This window comes from Pantherophis guttatus, chromosome 18 (assembly GCF_059756535.1).
Source record: "Pantherophis guttatus breed Tessera chromosome 18, ASM5975653v1, whole genome shotgun sequence".
Taxonomy (NCBI): Eukaryota; Metazoa; Chordata; class Lepidosauria; order Squamata; family Colubridae; genus Pantherophis; species Pantherophis guttatus.
The window spans coordinates 4,435,322-4,456,385 of NC_142080.1; the positions used below are offsets into that span (position 1 = coordinate 4,435,322).

The window sequence follows — 21,064 nt, forward strand, 5'->3', positions numbered from 1 at the left end:
CTAGATGGATTAATGGATGATGGATGGATAGATGGATGATGGATGGATGAATGGAGGGAGGGAGGGAGGGAGGTCCATCAAATTGTCCTCTCTTAGTGACCACATAGCTAGATTTTACTCCATGATGATCTGTCCCTAACTTGGTCCCTCAGCTCCTGGAGCTCCTCGGAGCCCAGAACGATTTATCCGCAATAGCTTTTCCTCCCCTGTTCCGATGAGAGATTGTGAACCCGGGGAGGCCATATATCTTAAGAATGCAAAAGCAGCCTGACATTTTCCTAAAAGCAGACCAAGAGCCAAAAAAAAAGATTGGGACACACCAAGAGCATCCAACCCACAGGACACGTTTAAAGGAAGGTCCTCACGGACCGAGAAATTGAGTGAGTCTGGCCTTAAGAGCCGGTTCTTCAAGCGAGACCCTTCACTCTCCTAATTTCTTCATACATTTCGAGTGGTTTTCGAGCGGGAGGGTGTACGGAGATTCCCAATCCCGAAGGAAAACGTCCACCAGCTGTTGTCGCAATGTGTAACTTTGGGCTTCGGGGGCAACACCGCTCTGGTTGACGATCAGCCCAACTCCGGCGGTCCGGAGAAAATAATCTTCGGACCAGTTAGAAGTTCCTGCAGGCGGAGAAATAAAAGTGTCAGGGCCCTAATTAAATCATGAAGCTCTGACCCTACGTAATTTACGCTCCAATTATGACCTTGTTTCCCCCCCTCACCCTCCTGTCCAGGGTGTGTCATCAATCACATTCACCAATGGAGCAATTTCCCTGGTTGTAGAGGTCAACTCCCCTCCGGCTGCTGTGGGTAACCCTGGGAGACAGCCTTGAGAGAGATAAGTCTGGGATGTGCATCTGTCTTTGGTTGCCAGGCCGTTTCGCCGGTTTCCCATCCCCCCACCCCCGGCCTATGGCAACCCAAGAGCTGGCCAAGGATGCTTTGTGAGTTGACAAAAAGAAGAAAATCGGTTTATAGGACATTTGCAGTACGCTACAGGCAGTCCTCGACGTACGAACGTCCATTTAGCGACCGTTCGAAGTTATAACAGTGACTGATGGCCATTTTTCACATGACCGTTGCAGTGTGGCTGGGGCATGTGATCAAAATTCGGACGCCTGCCAACTGGTTCCTATTTATGACGGCGGTGGCGGCCCCTTTTTGCAACCTTCTGACAAGCAAAGTCAACGGGGAAGCCGGACAATTGTGTTATTATCTTAAAAATGGCAGCGATTCCCTTAACAACGGTGGTGAGAAAGGGCGTAAAATGGGGCAAAACTTGCCTGCTTGCCTGCAGGGGTTGGACTAGAAGACCTCCCAGGTCCCTTCCATCTCTTGTTATTCCGTGAATTAAATTCAACGTGAGCTACTACGTACCAACATAAGCTACTCGGTCCGTCACCATGTACTTGTTGTGGTTAACGTGGGCGTAAGGAATTTCTCTCCCTTCTATGGGAACCGCAAAGAGTTTCTGAAAAGGAAAAAGAATTTGAGGACCCAGATTGTGGGGGCAATAAGCTGACTTTGTATAAATATACAAAAAGTATGAAGGCTATTGCTTAACGCATTGTAAGCCGCCCTGAGTCTCCGGAGAAAGGCGGCATATAAATCAAATTTTAAAAAAAATTAAATGCATCTCCCTTTCTTTCTCTCTCTCTTTCCCTCTCTCCTTCTCTTTCCTTCTTTCCCTCTCTCTCTCTTTCTCTCCCTTTTTCCCTCTCTCCCTCCCCTCTCTCTGTCCCTCCCTCCTTCTTCTTCTCTCTCTCTCCCTCTTTTCCTCTCTCCCTCCCTCTCCCTCCCTCCCTCCCTCTTTCCATTCCTCTCTCTCTCTGTCTCTTTCCATCCCTCTCTCTGTCTCTCTCTGTCTCTCTCTCCCCCCTCCCTCCCTCTCTCTCACTCGCTCTCCCTCCCTCCCACTTTCCCTCCCTCTCTCTGTCTCTCTCTCTGTCTCTCCCCCTCCCTCCCTTGCTCTCTCTCTGTCTCTCTCTCTCCCTCTCTCTGTCTCTCTCTCCCTCCCTCTCTCTCCCTCCCTCTGTCTGTCTCTGTCTCTCTCCCTCTCTCTCTGTCTCTCTCTCTGTCCCTGTCTCTGTCTTTCTCCCTCTCTCTCTCTCTCTCCCCCTCCCTCTCTCTCTCTTTCTCTCTTTCTCTCTGTCTCTAAGTCTCTCCCTCGCTCTCTCTCTCCCCCTCTTTTTCTCTCCCTCTTTCGCTCTTTCCCTCCCTCTCTCTCTCTCTCTGTCTCTCTCCCTCATTCCACCATTTTATACTATCTAACCCTGTGGGTTTAATTAGTAGGAAAAGGGAAGACTCACCACTTCGATGGGGCACTGGAGGGGTTTCCTTCTCAGGACCGTCAGCGACTCCAGGAAGACAAACATGGTCTGTCTCGAATGCTGCCAACAGCTGATGAGAAGGCGCACCGTCACACCTTTATCGCAGGCTGCGCTCCGTAACGCATCGTCAATGACGGGCCAGAGCCTTGGAAAGCAAAATGGGTGCAGAGAGTTAGGGAGGTGACCTCGATGGAGAAATTTCCAGGACGCCTTATCTAAAGGAGGCTAAAGGATTTTTAAGTTGAGAAGTCCAGATAACAAGAGTCCAGAAAACAGAGCCTTGGTAGTACAGTGGTCTAAAGCACCCTGTTATTAAGACCAGCTGCCTGCAATTACTGCAGGTTCGAATCTCCCCAGGCTCAAGGTTGACTCAGCCTTCCATCCTTTCTAAGGTAGGTGAAATGAGGACCCAGATTGTGGGGGCAATAAGCTGACTTTGTACAAATATACAAAAGGATGAAGGCTATTGCTGAGCACATTGTAAGCCGCCCTGAGTCTCCGGAGAAGGGCGGCATATAAATCAAATTAAAAAAAAAAAAGGGGGAATCTGACGGACACCTTCCTAATTTACTGGAGTATAAGTGGGGGAAGAGGGCAGAGCATAGATTGGGAAGATTCTGTAAGTAGAACCACTCGCAATAAAGTCAGGAAAATAATGGTGTGGAGACTTCAACGTCCAGAATTCCCTAGCCAACATCTTTAAGATGGAAGGAAGGAAGGAAGGAAGGAAGGAAGGAAGGAAGCAAGGAAGCAAGGAAGGAAGGAAGGAAAAAGAGAAAGAGAGAGAGAGAGAGGAAGGGAAGCAAGGAAGGAAGATGGTGGGAGGAAAGAAGGAAGGAAGGAAAAAGAAAGAAAGAAAGAAAAAGAAGGGAAGCAAGGAAGGAAGATGGTGGGAGGAAAGAAGGAAGGGAGGAAAAAGAAAGAAAGAAGAGGAAGTGAAGGGAAGAAGGAAGGAAAAAGAGAGGAAGGAAGGAAGATAGATGATGGGAGGAAGGAAGGAAAAAGAAAGAAAGAGAGGAAGGGAAGGAAGGAAGGAAAAAGAAAGAAAGAGAGGAAGGAAGGAAGATAGATGGTGGGAGGAAAGACGGTAGGAAGGAAGAAAGGAAAAAGAAAGAGGAAGGGAAGGAAGGAAGGAAAAAAGAGAGAGGAAGGAAGGAAGATAGATGGTGGGAGGAAAGAAGATAGGAAGGAAGGAAGGAAGGAAAAAGAAAGAGAGAAAGAGAAGAAGGGAAGGGAAGGGAAGGAAGGAAATGAGATCACCTTCTCGATTTACAGTATATACACTGCGGCTCGTAATCCATCACAGAAATATAGATGAATTCTTGAGCGTCTTCAATCGTGCTCAAAATGGCGGTCAGATCAGACGTCCGGCCGGTGGAGCAGAGAGCCGGCGGGGAGCTCTGCAGTCGACAAGAACAGAATTACAAAGTGTGAACAACAGAGCCACGATTTCTACCTGCTCCGTCTTCCGAGGCCACCTGGCTCCAAACAGGTGACCTTGGCCGAAGAAAACCAGACAGCTCACCTTGGCAGGGTGAAACTCGATGCCAGCTGAAATCGACCACGTTTCAAAAACACCCGAAGGAGAAAGATGGCTTTAGACCGTTTAAACATATTTTATGTAATTTTTTAGGCAAGCCGTCACCCTAGATGGAACGGAAACACCTCTACATCTGGAACGAGCTCCCCCAAAAAATCCCCCTGCCGTCCAGATGTGTGGCATCCAGCTGCCATAATTCTTCCTTCCTGTCTGGGCCGTCTGAGGAGATCTGGACAATGAAGTCCACACATCTGCAGGATTTTAAACCGTTGTTGTTGTCGTTTCCACACAAACACACTTACGGAAATATAGACCTGGGCCTCTACCCCGTTTAGTTGAATCTTCCGAGGTTCCTCCAGGCTGGATTCGGCCGCCAGATCCCTGGGCCAGGTGGTGGGCAAGGAGGCTCCCTCTTTGCCCAAGATCCGGTACATGGCAAAGATCCGGTGCAGATCCTTAGCCAGACAGCTACAATTGTAGAGGGCAATTCCCAGCTCCTTCACCTAAGGGGAAAAAACGATCCGTGAGCATCTTGCTGGAAGATCCCCAGATTTACTTCTTCAGGGGCTGTAATCTCCCATAGGACCGGCCCATAGATTTCCGCTGCTCTCCTCTCCTCTTCCTTCTGTGCATCCACGCGTCAGGCACTGGACCCAGCTGCTCTTCCTCTTCCTCATCAGCCGCCTGCAGACCTGGGGGCTGTTGACTCTCCATCTGAGGGCTGACGGCCAGCCCAGGCTCCGCCTCCATCTCTCTCTCTGCACCTCCATTCCTTCTTCCCCCCTCGGAGCTCCCAGGTTGCCCTGATGCTGAGTGTTGTGGCTCCGTTACCTGAGCCTGTGTCATCGGCAGGAGAGGACTCCGAGAGTGAAGGAGAGGAGTTGGCTAGTCCTCCCTCTCCAGGACCCTCCTCTCTGGCAATGCCTTCGGTGTCCACCAAAAGTCAAGAGATAGGGCCGGGGCCAAGCACGTCCACGCAGCCACAGGTGGACAGTAATGAGGGAGATGAGTCTTGGCTGGATCCTCGGCAGCGTCACAGAGATAAGCGCGCGCAACAGAAGAAGAGGCGTGCCAGAGATTAAGCTGAGTCACTGGACCACACCCCACAGGGTATAAAAGGGGGTGAGGTGGCCATTCAGACTCTGTGACGGACAAAACTAACTACTATCGAGTCACATTGGATCTTTGGAAACAACATTATCTGCCTTGGATTTAATTACGGACTGGACTTGACAATTCTTGAACTGTGTGTATTTTGTTTATGAGTAAAGTCTTGGCAAGCAGCTACTGGGTTGCTGCCAATCCTCTTATCGAAAGAATTGGTTGTCTGCCAGTTTATTTAACCCCCGGCTGTCTGTTTGTGTGCGTGTGTGAGACGGGGACAGAACACTGACCCTGACTCCCACGCCTCCTTCTCCTCCTCTGATTCAGCTGTTGGAGGGGCCACCAGCCAAAAGGCCACAACACTCAGGTACTCGACAACCATCACGCAATCAAAAGGATTGACGCATCCGAGCAGTCACTAAACGAACGGTTGTAAATCAGGAGCACCTGTGCCTCTTTTCACGCCTGCCCCGAAGGAGATACCTGAGTAAGGGAACGCCAGTCCATGTTGGCACTGCCAATGTAGAGGTGTTTCCGATCCACAATCCACAATTTGGTGTGCACGATCCCGCCGGTCAGTTCCTTCATTTTCACATACTGCACGTCTGCGCCTGGAGAGCGAGATTGTAAACGAATCTCTCTTTACAGCTGAGACCATCAAACACGCTGATTTTCTTCCAATTCCTAGCAACGTTGCTTGGCCTGTTTTATTCCTATTGTACTAAAGTAGTCCTCAAGTAATGACTGTAATGGAGCCTGCGCATTGCGGTCGTAGGTTGTCTGTCAATCATTGTTCTGACCTAGGCTTCCCAAGAACACAAAGCAGACTCATTCTCCCGACAAAAACCCCTTTTTCTTAAGTGACTGTGAATTCCTCTCATTCACATCCAGCAAAGTCTTTCAAGGGAGAATTTTCAGTCACAGACTTTATCTGGCTTGGAGAGCTGCCAGGCCCGATATCTTCAAAACTTGGCAAGGAGTCTCGGAGAGCCACGAACCAATTAAGCGATCTAATTGCCTCCTGCAAACTCCACTCCCCTTTCGCTCCTCTTTTATTCCCTCTGGGAGGGGCCATTCACCATCCACCTGTGGCTTTACTCCTGAGTCGCCCCTTGTTCTTTAGCTGTTCCCTTCTCCTGGCAGCTCTGCGCATGTGCACAACTGGGAACAGGCTCCAGCTGTTCCTCTGCCTCACTGATGTCTGACTCCGAAGGCAGCTGACAACCGTCAGATGGCCTTGGCCCCCTCTCTGCCACCGACGCAGAGCCCTCATCCGAGCCTTCCCCAGACTCCATGTTCCTCCGCAACCTCCTGGCCACTGGCGGGCCACAACAGAAGGAGAAGGAGGAAAGGGAGGAGGAGGAGGAGCAAGAGGAGATGGATGGGACGCTGGCAACAGAGAGAAAGAGAAGGAGAAGAGAAGGAGGAGGAAGAGGAGATGGATGGGAAAGAGAGAGAAGAGAAGGAGAAAAAGAAAGGAAGTGATCAAGGAGAAAGAGAGAAAAAAGAAAAGGAGGAGGAAGGAAACTGGACTAGAAGACCTCCAAGGTCCCTTCCAACTCTGTTATTTTGCTATCTCCCTACAGATACGTTACCGTCACGGGCCAATTCATCAGTGTCGTCTTCGGACGACTGAGGGCTATTCACCGCAATCTCCAACTTCACCCCCCGGGAAGGCAGGCTGCGTAGCATATTAAACACCTCCAGGCCCTGCGGAGTGACACAAAAACAACAACGCTTGTGGGACTTGGTCCTAGATGAGAGGAGGATGCCGGCCGAGCCCATTCAGACGTTCTGCCTTTCATTCGTGCAGCTCAGTTCTCAAATAACTCTTGGAGCCTAATTGGACTCAACTTCCGGTAGTCCTCGACTTACGGCCACAAAAGGGATTTGGAAAATTCATTATTAAGCGGCACGGTTGTTAAGTGAGACATCACAGGACAAACACCCAATTTTATCCTTCTTTTTTTTGCTCTGGTCGTTAAGTGAATCACCATGGTCACTAAGCGAGACAGGTGACTGTTCTATTCTATTCTGCTCTAATTCTATTCTATATTCCTATTCCTGTTCTGTTCTGTTCTATTCTATTCTGTTCTGTTCTGTTCTGTTCTGTTCTGTTCTGCTCTGCTCTGCTCTGCTCTGCTCTGCTCTGCTCTGCTCTATTCTATTCTATTCTGCTCTAATTCTATTCTAAATTCCTATTCTAAATTCCTATTCTATTCTATTCTATTCTATTCTATTCTATTCTATTCTATTCTATTCTATTCTATTCTATTCTATTCTATTCTATTCTTCTACTCTACTCTATTCTATTCTATTCCTTCTGTATTCCAGAAGGACCATTCCATTCCATCTCCCAATTCCTGACACGAGGTTTAGACTCAAGAAGAGATCCAGAGTGGATCCTTTTACGCCGGTGTCCCCGACGACCAACTGACCTGCATCGCCGAAGCATCTTCCATTTGTAAATCGGAGTCTCGGAGGGTAAAGTAGAAAGCCCCGATTTCTACCACGCTGTTGGCTTCCGAGAGGAGGTCCATCCACCCTTCGTAAGTGGTGGGATTTTGAGGACTCGAAGGCGGATACCGTAAGCTGTCTGGGATGCTCTCCAGAAGGACCAGGCTAGGAACGAGGGAAAGGAGAATTAAAACGAAGGCGGTCAGCAGCGATGGGGTTGATCCAGGCTTGAGAACTAACATCTGGAGGACATTTCCAAGCGTAAAATAAATGCAGAGAACTTGCCTGCACTGAGAGCTGCATTCTTCCCCCTCGTTCCACAGCGTTGTTATTTTTTTCCACATTAAAGATCCGTTTCCGAGCACGAGAGTGGCGGGGACTCCGTGGTTCCATACGAGCCAGCAGGTAAGGATCAGGAGGAGGAAGAAGAGAAGGAAACAAAGAGAAGACCAGGAGAACTTGGAGAACTAAGGAGAAAACGTGAGGGAAGACAAGAGAGGTTGACTTAGGACAGCGTTTTTTCGAAGTTGATCCCTTGAAGATGGGTGGACTACGACTCCCAGAATCCCCCAACTGGCATGCTTTAAGATGGGCGGACTTCAACTCCCAGAATTTCCCAACCGACATGCTTTAAGACGGGTGGGCTTCAACTCCCAGAATCCCCCAGCCAGCATGCTTTAAGGGAGGGGACACTTCAACTCCCAAAATCCCCTAGCCAGCATGCTTTAAGATGGGTGGGCTTCAACTCCCAGAATCCCCCAACCGGCCTGCTTTTCAGAGTTGGAAGGGTTCCACAAGACTTAAAAATATTGCCACTGAGAGAGGGAATTGAAGATTATACAATTCCGGACGGCAAAGGACCAACGATTTACCTTGAACAATTTTTGGTGGACTTCTTTTGCTGCTGAAGCTTTAGGTGGCAACTTGGTGCTCTCCATCTTCTTCATTGGGGGTACCTTGATCCTTGGGGTGATTTCGGTCCAGGTCTCCTGTCTCGACTCCCTCCGGGTTTCGATTGGTCTTCGCAGGCTGGGTGCGGTTGTGTCTTCCGGATGTCCAACCTTACCACTTTGTGGTTTTGAGGTGTCCAAGATTTGCAGCCAAGATTCTCGATCCTTCACCACTTCCCACTGAATATTTGGAGTGTCTAACTATGGATGGAGGGAAAGTAGAGATGGTTTGACTTCCTCCTTTGGGCGAACAAACCAACCAAGCATACCATCATCCATGACCAAGAACGTGGCTGAGATATGGTCTTCTAAAATATTGGGGTTGGGTTGGGTGAAACCAACAGAGGTAGCTTGTAAACCATGGTTTTTGATCTGATGGGGTCCCAAAACTGGTCTAATTTTTCAGTCAAATAATAAACATGGCTCGGAATCCACTTAATATCCTGGCTTGTCCAGAAACAGTTAATCATGATTGGAGGAAAGTACAGTTCTAACCAGGGTGAAATCTAGCAGGTTCTGACAGGTTCTGGAGAACCGGTAGCGGAAATTTAGAGTAGTTTCGGAGAACCGGCAAATACCACCTCTGGCTGGCCCCAGAGCGGGGTGGGAATGGAGATTTTGCAGTATCCTTCCCCCAGGAGTGGGGAGGGAATGGAGATTTTGCAGTATCCTTCCCCTGCCACGCCCACCAAGCCACACCCGCCCACCAAGCCACGCCCACAGAACCGGTAGTAAAAAAATATGGATTTCACCACTGGTTCTAACTCATTTGCTTATTGAAAAGATTGATCCATCTCCTATTTTAGGAAACTGGTTTAATGTCCATATATCCCCATCGAAAGGGATCGGCTGTGAATCAAATATGGAAGTCACTTTCGAAAGAAAACGCAGGCGAATTCCCTCCCCCCCAAAATTCGAAGGAGGCTTCCCACAAGCAAAGTCAATGGAGGACTCTGGATTTGCTTGACGACCCCGTGACTCACTTAACGTCTGCAGCGATTTTGCTGAACAAACCAAAGCACAAAGGTAAAATCGGGCATAGCCATCTTGGTTAGCAACAACAGAAATGCTGGTTTCGATGTGATCTTAAGATTTTAATTTAAAAAAAAAAAAACGCTAACAAAGATCAGAGCAATGTTGGATCTGTCTGATGCATTTTGAGGAGGGGGGATTTCATTTGTCCCGGTTTCTAAGTGTGCCCACCACAAGGTGACACCGCACAGTGCCATCACCGCAAAGACACAGCAGCTCTGCCTGGCACGGGATGAACCAACTGTCTTCAGAAACGTGACACAAACAAACTTGGATCTTCGCCAGGCCTTTTGCCCCCACTCCGTTACCTCCTTTCCCCTCTCTGGATGTGGGGAAGGGTCTTCCTTCAACTCCAGTCTCCTCAGCCTCACAAAGGGGGGCTGTAAGGGAAAATGGGACGAATTGTCTTTGGTGGGACCTCACAAGCATTTCGCTCCTCAAGAACAACCCAAACTGGGTGTCTGCACCCATGATCTAACTGATTGAACATCTAACAGAGTTGGAAGGGATCTTGGAGGTCATCTACTCTGACCCCCACCCAAGCAGGAGACCCTACACCATTTCTGACAGATGGCAGTCCAGTCTCTTCTTGGAAGCCTCCAGGGACAAAGCCCCTAGCTTGGAACGAAACACAAGCCAAACATCTGACGTCGGATGGACTCAACACTTACTACGACTTTCTCTGCTCGTCGCCCGACGTCCAGCTGAGCTCCTGATTCCGAAGGAGTTCCTGGCGGATCTGGTCGCTCCTCGGCGGGATCTACTACTTGCTTCTTGTAAGCTTTGATGCTTTCTCGGGGCTGCAGGATGTCATCGGCCCGACTTCTGGGGTGCTGAGGTTCTTTCTGGGTTGTGGTTCAGAAATCACAGAAGTGTTTAATCAGAAAGGAACCGACACTCTCATCGCTAGAAAACTAGTGCCAGGAAATTGAGGAAGTGTTCTCCAGTGGGTGGTGCATCTACACTTCCTGTGTAGAAATACGCACACAGAGACAGAGAGATACACAACACTCACAGATGTACACAAAGACAGACACCAGTCATGCTTGACTTGGGTTGCCTTGAAGGGCTGACACCATAACAGTCTCTAGCTGGTCTTGAAAAGGAAGATTAACCAGAGACTGGTTATAATAATCTAAGCCCCACTATAACAGCATTTGCCAAAAAGGCATTAAAAATTGTTAACCTTATCTTGTGAAGCTTCTTCTCCGGTAACATTATACTGCTAACTAGGGCCTACAAAACCTTTGCCAGACCAATTCTTGAATACAGCTCATCCGCCTGGAATCCACACTGTATATCGGACATTAACACGACTGGGCAGGTCCAGAGGTATTTCAGGAGAAGAGTCCTCCACTCCTCCGCTCACAAACAGAATCCCTTAGGTCACCAGAATTGAAATTCTGGGGCTTGGACAACCTGGAACTGCACCGCCTGCGGTCCGATCTAAGCATAGTACACAAAATTGTCTGTTACGACGTCTTACCTGTCAATGACTCCTTCAGCTTCAACCTCAATAATACACGGGCAAACAATCGATACAAACTCAAGGTAAACCACTCCAAACTCGATGGCAGAAAATACGACTTCAGCAACAGAGTGGTCAACGCCTGGAAATGCTCTACCTGACAACATTGTTACATCCTCAAACCCTCAACAGCTTCAACTGAGATGGACATGGACATGGAGATACGAGAGATGGGTAGATGGACATGGAGATAGAGCTGTAGAGATGGAGATGGAGATTAGCGATAGAGAGAAAGAGAGCTGTAGAGATGGAGCTGTAGAGATGGAGATAGAGAGAAAGAGATGGAGAGATGGGCATGGGGAGGAACATAGACACAAAGACAGAGAAATGGGAAGATGAAGATGTAGAGATGGAGACAATGGAGATAGAGCTGGAGAGATGGGGAGGGAGATGAGGAGATGGAGACGAAGATGAAAAAGGAGAGATGGGGAGATCAAGGTGAAGAGATGGACAGAAGGACATGGGGATAGAGCTGGAGAGATGGACATGGAGAGATGGAGAGATGGAGATAGAGAGAAAGAGATATGAAGAGATGGACATGGAGATGGAGAAATGGGGAGGGAGATGAGGAGATGGAGATAAAGATAGAAAAGAAGAGATGGGGAGATGAAGATGAAGATGGAGAGATGGACATGGGATAGAGCTGGAGAGATGGAGATGGAGAGATGGAGGGAGATAGAAAGAGATGGAGAGATGGACATGAACATAAACATGGAGATAGAGATGGAGAGATGGCGATGGGGATAGAGCTGGTGAGATGTATGGACATGGAGCTGGAGCTGGAGAGATGGAGATGGAGATTAGCGATAGAGAGAAAGAGAGCTGTAGAGATGGAGATAGAAAGAGATGGAGCGATGGACATGGAGATGGACATAGACATAGAGAAATGAGGAGATGAAGAGATGGACATGGACTTGCAGATAAAGACATAGATGGAGAAAAGGGGAGATGGAGAGATGGACATGGACATGGAGATAAGAGATGGAGATAGAGATGGAGATCTATTCAGCAAAGAAAGTAGGAAACTCCACTACAGCTTTGAATGAAGAAGGATATAATCCTTCAACATTATTCTTTATTCCTATCACACAGACAAGCAGCTACATGCTGTACCTTTAATTTAATATATAAATACATAAAAATAGCTTTTATGGATATCTTCCTAAATTACACATTTTTTTAAGCCAACTTTGTTTTGTTTTGTTTTGTAAATCCCCCTGCTGTCATGGCGGCCAGATCTGGTTGGCTTACTAACACCAACTTGTGTTAATTTAGCTCGCTGGGGAGTTTTCCCTGGCAGAGCGAGGGCACAGATGTTTCTACAGCTGCAGAGATAGCAGCAGTAAAGGCATCTCTCTCTCCTCTCTCTCTCTCTGCCTTTGAATGCACACACCACAACAACTGCCAAACTTTGAAAGCAAGATATAAAAGCTCTTTGAAAAGAGAAATGGCCCGGCAGAAATTGTGGAATCAAAATCGACGATGTCGACTGCATATAAGGAAAACTTATATGCAGTATAGGTTTTCTTGTATAAAATGTTTTATAGATGGCATTTCGCACCGGCAAGACTGGCAAAAATGTTTAAAGACAGATCGGACAAATGTTGGAAGTGTAATCAAGCATCTGGCACATATGACCACATGTGGTGGACATGCCCAAGAGCGAGAAAATATTGGGCAAAAATACACACGCGGCTGGAAAAAAATGATAAAACTACATATAGACCTGAAACCAGAAATATTTGAGTTGGGCATTCTACCAGAAAAACATGATTAAAAAAAGGACTGCATATTTGATTTCACATATATTAACAGCAACTAGAATTATATTTGCGCAACAATGGAAAAGTGATGAGATCCCGTCTGAGGGGAATGTAATTTTAAAAAATATTAGATTGTGCAAGAATGGATAGACTAACACTTGCTGTTAAAGATAAAGAAGAAACAAAAATGGATAGACTAACGCTTGTTATTAAAGATAAAGAAGAAACTAAATATTTCTTGATATGGGACACATTTTATCAACGGTTAGATAATAGAAATAGAAGTTAGAAAGGAAGAGATATAAAGGGAGGAAATGGTACCGAGGAGAGTCGTTAAAGAGGATGATATTAAATGTTAAATATTAAGGTTATAGTATAATGTTATTATATTATTAATATGATGGTGATGACTAAATATAACGAAGATGTATAAATATGACTATCTAAACATAATTGTACCCAGAATACACCCTGTTTGATGAAAATTGAGGGGTTTTTTGTGTTTTTTTGCTTTAATTTATATGCCGCCCTTCTCTGGAGACTCAGGGCGGCTTACAGTGCATTAAGCAATAGCCTGCATACTTTTGTATATTTTTATACAAAGTCAGCTTATTGCCCCCACAATCCGGGTCCTCAATTTACCTACCTTTGAAAGGATGGAAGGCTGAGTCAACCTTGAGCCTGGTGAGATTTGAACTTGCAGTAATTGCAAGCAGCAGATGTTAATAACAGTGCTTTAGTCCACTGTACTACAGGCTCTTTTGTGTTACATAAATAAAACAAATAAAACATGAAAAAAAAAAAGAGAGAGAGAGAGAGAGAGACATGGACCATTTGACCAGCCTGGACAATGTTGTTTAACCCCGAAGGATACCCAAACGTCCCTCACTCAGTAAAACCATTTCTGAGTTTGCTATTCCAAAGACCGACATCGAATTTATCTGCAAGCAAAATCAGCGTTCGGCTTCTAACATCTACGCTACGCTCAAAAATAGTTTCGAGCGAGTTTCAGGCTGAATCAAAGTATTATTTTTGTCTCTGGCTTCTGCTTTTTTTTTTTTTTTTAATCTAAAGATGGCAGAAAATACACGTTGCTTGCAAAGACAAGATTATCCTGTCCTTCCCGAGAAATTTTTTAATTATTTTTACTAGCGTTTGTAGACAGCTTTTAAAGCAAGTTAAAAAAAAAACAAAAAACACCACATCAAAGCTGCCAGAAAGGAGAACAACATTTTTTTAAAAAAAAAAATTAAAAAACCTGGGGAAACGCTAATAAACAATGTCACAACAACACAAGAGGAATAATGATAGAAAAACAGGACCTAAAATGGACACCATCATAATGAAACTAGCTGACAAAGCGGAAGAAAAGAATTCGGCCCTCCTACGGTATTTTTAATTTTATTTTTTTTTTAATCCCGAACTTTATTATTTTTATAAACAACTCTAGGAGGCCAACATACCTAAGTCAGATAATCCTCGACTTACAACAGTTTTTTTAGTGACAATTCGAAGTTATAGCGGCGCTGAAAAACCTGACTTGTGGCCGTTTTTTCAAACTTACGACCGTTGCATCATCTTCGTGGGCACGTGATCAAAATTGGGATGCTTCGCAACTCAACTGACTCGTATTTATGACGGTTCCGGTGTCCTGGGATCATGTGATCCCCTTTCTCACCAGCAATGTCCATGAGGAAGCAAGATTCACTTAACAACTGTGTTACTAATTTAACAACTGTGGCCAGAAAAGTGATAAAATAGGGGAAAACTCACTTAACAACTGTCTCGCTTCGCGACCTAAATTTTGGCTTCGATTGTGGTCGTAAGTCGAGGACTGTCTGTATATCTTTAGAAGGCATTTCCAGGCAGCAGTAAACGTATTTTCCTTTAACAAAACAATTTAGTCAACTTAGCAACTTCCATCATCTTCACCAACCATTCCTCCATAGTCAATCAGACTAAATCTTTTCCATTTTTATGCTTCCAACATTGTAAAAAGAATTTCCCTTCAGGAAAAGAAGAGCTGGAAAAATCCAGCCCTAAATGTGGAGAAACCATGATGGATGGCGACGAGAAACTGACCCTGAGCATCAAGAAAAATCAGAATTTAGTGAGGTTTGAGTTGTAAACTGCATTATTCCGGCCAGCTAAAAAAGGTGGGGAGAAATATTTGTTTAGCCTGGCTTAAAGGTAAAGGTAAAGGTTCCCCTCGCACATACGTGCTAGTCGTTCCCGGCTCTAGGGGGCGGTGCTCATCTCCGTTTCAAAGCCAAAGAGCCAGCGCTGTCCGAAGACGTCTCCGTGGTCATGTGGCCGGCATGACTCAACGCCAAAGGCGCACGGAAAACGCTGTTCCCTTCCCACCAAAGGGGGTCCCTATTTTTCTACTTGCATTTTTTACCTGCTTTCGAACTGCTAGGTTGGCAGAAGCTGGGACAAGTCATGGGAGCTCACCCCATTATGCAGCACTAGGGATTCGAACCGCTGAATTGCCGACCTTTTGATCGACAAGCTCAGCATCTTAGCCACTGAGCCACTGTGTCCCTTTCAGCCTGGTTTAGAGTGTGCCAAAGGGAGCTGTCCAACAGACGGAAGGAAAGGGGATTTTGTAAATGAAGACAGATCAACTTAAGTTTTTATTACGATCCAGGCTAGCATAAGGCCACATATATATGTGTATAACTATATGCTGTCTGTCTATCTCTCTCTCCACCATCACTCTCTCTGTATATATATATATATATCTCCATTTATCTCCGTCTATATCAATCTATCATCTATCTATCATCTCTTTCTCTCTTTCTTTATCTGTCATTTGTCTGATCTCTCTTTTTGTAAATGAAGACAGGGTCATATAAATCAAATTATTTTTTAATTATGATCACAGGCTAGCATAAGGCCACATATATATGTATATATAGATGCTATCTCTCTCTATCATCTATCTATGTATCTATGTATCTATCTATAATCTATCTATCTATCTATCTATCTATCTATCTATCTATCTATCTATCCTCTTCTATTTAACTATCTATCTATCCTCTTCTATCTGTCTCTCTATCATCTATCTATGTATCTATGTATATCATCTATCTACGTATCTATCTATAATCTATCTATCTATCTATCTATCTATCTATCTATCTATCTATCTATAATCTATCATCTATCTATCTATCTTTCTATCTTTCCTCTATCTAATTTCTCTATCTAATCTCTCTATCTCTCTGTCTCTCTGTCTCTATCTATAAATCTATCGTCTGTCTGTCTGTCTGTCTATCTAATCTGTCAATCTATCAATCATCTATCCATCTATCTATCTATCTATCTATCTATCTATCTATCTATCTATCTAGTCTCTATCTTCTGTTCAATCATTTTCATTCATTTTCATATTTTAACATTCAATTGTATATGTTTATATATTTATTATATTTTACTCCCCCACCCAGAACCCCTCTCTGTGGGAGACGGGCAGTTTAGAAAGGTGACATATAAATAAATGAATGGAATAAAATACGTTTTTAACTGTGTTTTTTTTTTTTAAATCATATTGTTTTATATTTTTAAACCACTAGAATCACTTAGACGAGATCGGTAGTGTAGAAATTGAATAAGTAAAATAAAGTAAAACATTAGATAGATATATTGAAGGAGACACATGCCACTTCTAGGAGAGACAAGGATATTTGTGTGTGGATGTGTGTGTGATAATTCCATGTTTGAAGAGTGGGCATTTTTCCTACCTTTTCAGCAGTTTTCTCCTGTTGCAAACGCGTCGATCTTCTAATTGGGGTGACACTGGCTTGGTTTTGAGCAGGCGGCTTCTTCCTCATGTTGTCTCAAAGGAAATAGCACTCCCTAAAAAAAATTTTATTTAAAAAAAAAATACACCCTCCACCTTTTACCTAGCAGACCTTTTACCGGACCCCCGAAAAATGACCTAGCGAACTTACAGAAACGTTAAATTTGGTGGGGAAACGACCTCAGATGGATTTGAAATGGCTAGCACCACCGCAATTGGTTGGTGAATTATTGCATTTAGGCTGAGTTTTGCACAACTGACTGACTCCTAGTGGCCGAGTGTGTAAGAAGCCTCTCTTCCTTCAAAGCAGCCCTTTTGCAAAAAAAGGAGGAGGAGGAGAGGAAGAGGAGGAAGAAGAAGAGGAAGAGGATAGGAGGAGGGAGGAGGAGGAGGAGGAGGAGGAGGAAGAAGATAGGAGAAGGAAGGAGGAGGAGGAGGAAGAAGAAGGAGGAGGAGGAGAAGGAGGAGGAGAGGAAGAGGAGGAAGAGGAGGAGGAAGAAGTAGAGGAGGAGGAGAAAGAAGAAGAAGGAAGAAGAAGGAAGGAGGAGGAGAAGGAGAAGGAGAAGGAGGAGAGGAGGAGGAGGAAGAGGAGGAGGAAGAAGTAGAGGAGGAGGAGGAGAAAGAAGAAGAAGGAAGAAGAAGGAAGGAGGAGGAAGAAGGAGAAGGAAGAAGGGAGGAGGAGGAGGAAGAAGAAGGAGGAGAAGGAGGGGGAGGAGGAGAGGAAGAGGAGGAGGAAGAAGAGGAAGAGGAGGAGGTGGAAGAAGAAGGAAGAAGGAAGGAGGAAGAGAAAGAAGGAGGAGGAAGAAGGAGGAGGAGGAGGAGAAGGAGGAGGAGAGGAAGAGGAGGAAGAGGAGGAGGAAGAAGTAGAGGAGGAGGAGAAAGAAGAAGAAGGAAGAAGAAGGAAGGAGGAGGAGAAGGAGAAGGAGAAGGAGGAGAGGAGGAGGAGGAAGAGGAGGAGGAAGAAGTAGAGGAGGAGGAGGAGAAAGAAGAAGAAGGAAGAAGAAGGAAGGAGGAGGAAGAAGGAGAAGGAAGAAGGGAGGAGGAGGAGGAAGAAGAAGGAGGAGAAGGAGGGGGAGGAGGAGAGGAAGAGGAGGAGGAAGAAGAGGAAGAGGAGGAGGTGGAAGAAGAAGGAAGAAGGAAGGAGGAAGAGAAAGAAGGAGGAGGAAGAAGGAGGAGGAGGAGGAGGAGGAGGAGGAGAAGAACAAAATCCTGCAAGACTTGATCAAAACTTGGTTGTTAATTTGGAAAGTAAATCTGTTGGAAATTGACTTATCTTTTTGCACTGGTTTTTCACACCCCAGGAGAAATAGAGAAATTTAATTCAAGTTACATTAATTAGACGAAAGGTCTGTTAATGTTTGTTGGGAGCTGGGGTTAAGGTTATATTCCGCATTGCAAATTGCTGTACTTTGAATGTTATTTTTTTTTCTCTTTTTAATGAGATCTTTTGCTACTTAATTGCTTGGGATTCGTCTTGCACTCTGCACAAACTCAGGAGCTCAATCTCTGTCAAAGACTCCTGCTGAATCTCTGACCCAAACAATGTTTTCTTTTTCTGCCCCCTTTTAAAAAAAACCTTGTATTTCTTTTCTTTTTAAACGACTACAAATAGCGAGGATACCAACATTCAGCTTAAAGTTTTTGTAGTTTTTTTAAAAGGTGTTTTTTAAGAGGACAGAACGAACATAATTCTATAATTAATGGAATAACGAATTTCAAATTTGTATAATGGTCCACTCTGTTTACATTATATTTATATTTATATTTATATTTATATTTATATTTATATTTATATTTATTTATATGCATTTTATTCTTTAGCCACAATGTCTCTTTCTATCTTTTTTTTCTTTGATGTAGCTATTTATTCTGTTTGTTTAAATGTTTTAAATAAATATTTTTTTTTAAAAAAAGAAACAATATTTCACATGGCTGCCCAGATCCTAAATTTATGTTTTGCTCCTCAATCCAAGAAGTCCTACAGATTTTGATAGAACTGGTTTTTTTCCCCCTGTGATTAAAACCTTAATTATGGTAATTTGCGACCATTGCAAATATTTTTTTTTTGCATCTATTTTGCATCTATACTTGCAATACAAATGCAAAAAGATATTTAGTGGGAGACACAGAAGAGCTTTTATTTTAGATGATGGTACATTCAATTAATTGCATTAATGCTGCAATTAAAAGATAAAGGATTGCATTTATTATTATTATTATTATTATTATTATTATTATTATTATTATTATTATTATTATTATTATTATTATTATTATTGGGGCTTCAAAGTCACCAGGGTTAAAAAATAATTAATAATTTATAAATAATCATAATTATAATGAAAAGGGCTGCTTTTTTTTTTTTTTTTTGCTCTTGCAGGCTTAATTTAAGATTTTTAAGCCCAGGGCTCATTAAATTAGCAGCATCCTTAATTTGCATAATGTAAATTTGCATAAAAGCCCCCCTCTCTCCACCTGGTAACCAGGGAAACCCAAATCCCGCCTTCTCCTCCCGCCAATCAACATTTAGGGGCGGAACGTCTGCTCGGCCGCCGACGCTAAGAAACGTCGGCGGTCTCCGCGCGCCTTCTCCAATCAAAACCGCCCGGCAGAATCCAGCTGGCCAATCGAGAGAAAGAAAAGGCGGGCCAAAACCTCAATCCTCTTTCATCTTCCAGCCGCGCCCAGGTTGGGCGAGGGCGGCGACGGGCGGGAAAGAGCCGAGCCGAGGTAACCAATCAGGAGCGGCAGCTCTCTGGGCGTGGCAGGCGTGACTCCGCCTTCCCGGAGAGGGGCAGAGTCGTGGGGCCAATCAGGAAGAAGGGGGCGTGTCCCGGGAGGCCTCTTGCTTTGTGGTAGGTAAGTGGGGGAAGGAAGGGGTCCCTTTTCGCCCAACGCACCCCCTATTGGGGGGGAGGAAGAAGGGCGCCCCGGGATCCAATCATCCCTTAAATGGGGGTGGGGGCAGCAGTGGGGGGGAGTTGGGAGGGCTAATTAAGGACCCAGTATTGGGGAGGGGGCAGCAAGGGGTCCTGGGGGGGCAATTGACGTCAGTATTGGGGAGGGGGGCAGCAGTAATGAGGCTGGGGGACCAATTAATTCAGTATTGGGGAGGGGGCAGCAGGGGGGGGCAATTGACTCAGTAGTGGGGAGTGGGCTGCAAAGGAGGCTGGGGGGAGCAATTAAGGACCCAGTATTGGGGAGGGGGGCAGCAGTGATGAGGCTGGGGGACCAATTGAATTCAGTATTGGGGAGGGGGCAGCAAGGGGAGTTGGGGGGGCCAATTGAACTCAGTATTGGGGAGGGGGCAGCAGGGGAGCTGGGGGGCCAATTGACTCAGTATTGGGGAGGGGGGCAGCAGTGATGAGGCTGGGGGGCCAATTGAATTCAGTATTGGGGAGGGGACAGCAAGGGGAGCTGGGGGGCCAATTGAATTCAGTATTGGGGAGGGGGCAGCAAGAGGAGCTGGGGGGCCAATTGACTCAGTATTAGGGAGGGGGGCAGCAGTGATGAGGCTGGGGGACCAATTGAATTCAGTATTGGGGAGGGGGCAGCAAGGGGAGTTGGGGGGGCAATTGAACTCAGTATTGGGGAGGGGGCAGCAGGGGAGCTGGGGGGCCAATTGACTCAGTATTGGGGAGGGGGGCAGCAGTGATGAGGCTGGGGGGCCAATTGAATTCAGTATTGGGGAGGGGACAGCAAGGGGAGCTGGGGGGCCAATTGAATTCAGTATTGGGGAGGGGGCAGCAAGAGGAGCTGGGGGGCCAATTGACTCAGTATTGGGGAGGGGGCAGCAATGATGAGGCTGGGGGACCAATTAATTCAGTATTGGGGAGGGGGCAGCAAGAGGAGGCAATTGACTCAATATTGGGGAGGAGGAAAGCAAGGGAGCCAATTGACTCAGTATTGGGGAGGGGGCAGCAATGATGAGGCTGGGGGACCAATTAAGGACCCAGTATTGGGGACGGGGCAGCAGTGATGTGGCTGGGGGGGCCAATTGACTCAGTATTGGGGAGGGGGCAGCAAGGGGAGCTGGGGGGCAATTGACTTCAGTATTGGGGAGGTGGGCAGCAGCAAGGAGGACTGGGGGGGCCAATTGATTCAGTAAAGGGGAGGGGGCAGCAAGGGGGCTGGGGGGGCCAATTGTTTCAGTATTGGAAAGGGGGAAGCAAGGGTGGTGGGGGGGCGCAATTAAGGGCTCAATATTGGGGAGAAGGCAGCAAGGGGGCTGGGGGGGGCAATCGATTCAGGGGAGGGGGCAGCAAGGGAGGCGGGGGGGCAATTAAGGACTCAATATTGGGGAGGGGGCAGTAAGGGGGAGCTGGGGGCCAATTAAGGACAATATTGGAAGGGACTGCCGAGAAATAATAAGGAGTTGGGAAGAAATTAGTGGGGTACAGAGAAAAGAGGACAGCTTGCTGGGGCAGGGGTCCACCAGTTCCACTCCCACCAAGAGGGAGGAAATAGTATGGGCAGTTTTCGGCGGAGGAGGATTATGCCTCGTTCGCCTTCCATCTTTCTCTGGAGGATGAAGTGAAGGATGCCGTTATTT

The 21,064-nt window shown here is 46.0% G+C and overlaps 2 protein-coding genes across 4 annotated transcripts in view; one reads left to right on the top strand and one right to left on the bottom strand.

Annotated features, from left to right (window-relative positions):
• ZBTB3 (zinc finger and BTB domain containing 3) overlaps positions 1-21,064 on the top strand; it is a 40,224-nt gene that overhangs the window by 15,423 nt on the left and 3,737 nt on the right. The window contains exon 1 of one of the 2 annotated variants that reach the window (XM_087881081.1): positions 19,095-19,242. The exons of the other annotated variant lie outside the window; for it this stretch is intronic. The gene's annotated coding sequence lies outside the window, so the exon portion shown is untranslated. Of the gene's footprint in view, positions 1-19,094; positions 19,243-21,064 lie in introns of those variants that run through there. 2 annotated transcript variants of the gene reach the window in all.
• On the bottom strand, positions 324-17,268 carry LOC148111517 (5'-3' exonuclease PLD3-like). 2 transcript variants are annotated; one of them, XM_087881078.1, is made up of 14 exons: positions 16,664-16,775; positions 16,454-16,568; positions 10,085-10,258; positions 9,722-9,793; positions 8,304-8,582; positions 7,717-7,898; positions 7,413-7,596; positions 6,570-6,684; positions 5,458-5,585; positions 4,173-4,373; positions 3,591-3,730; positions 2,310-2,475; positions 1,378-1,471; positions 324-621 (listed from the first exon to the last, which is right to left on the bottom strand). In XM_087881078.1, exons 2-14 carry the CDS (start codon positions 16,541-16,543, stop codon positions 422-424), a joined length of 2,025 nt encoding a protein of 674 aa, XP_087737204.1. In that variant the 5' UTR covers positions 16,544-16,568; positions 16,664-16,775; the 3' UTR covers positions 324-421. The 2 variants fall into 2 exon arrangements, with proteins under 2 accessions (XP_087737204.1, XP_087737205.1); XM_087881079.1 differs by lacking the exon at positions 9,722-9,793 and having other exon boundaries at positions 16,664-17,268.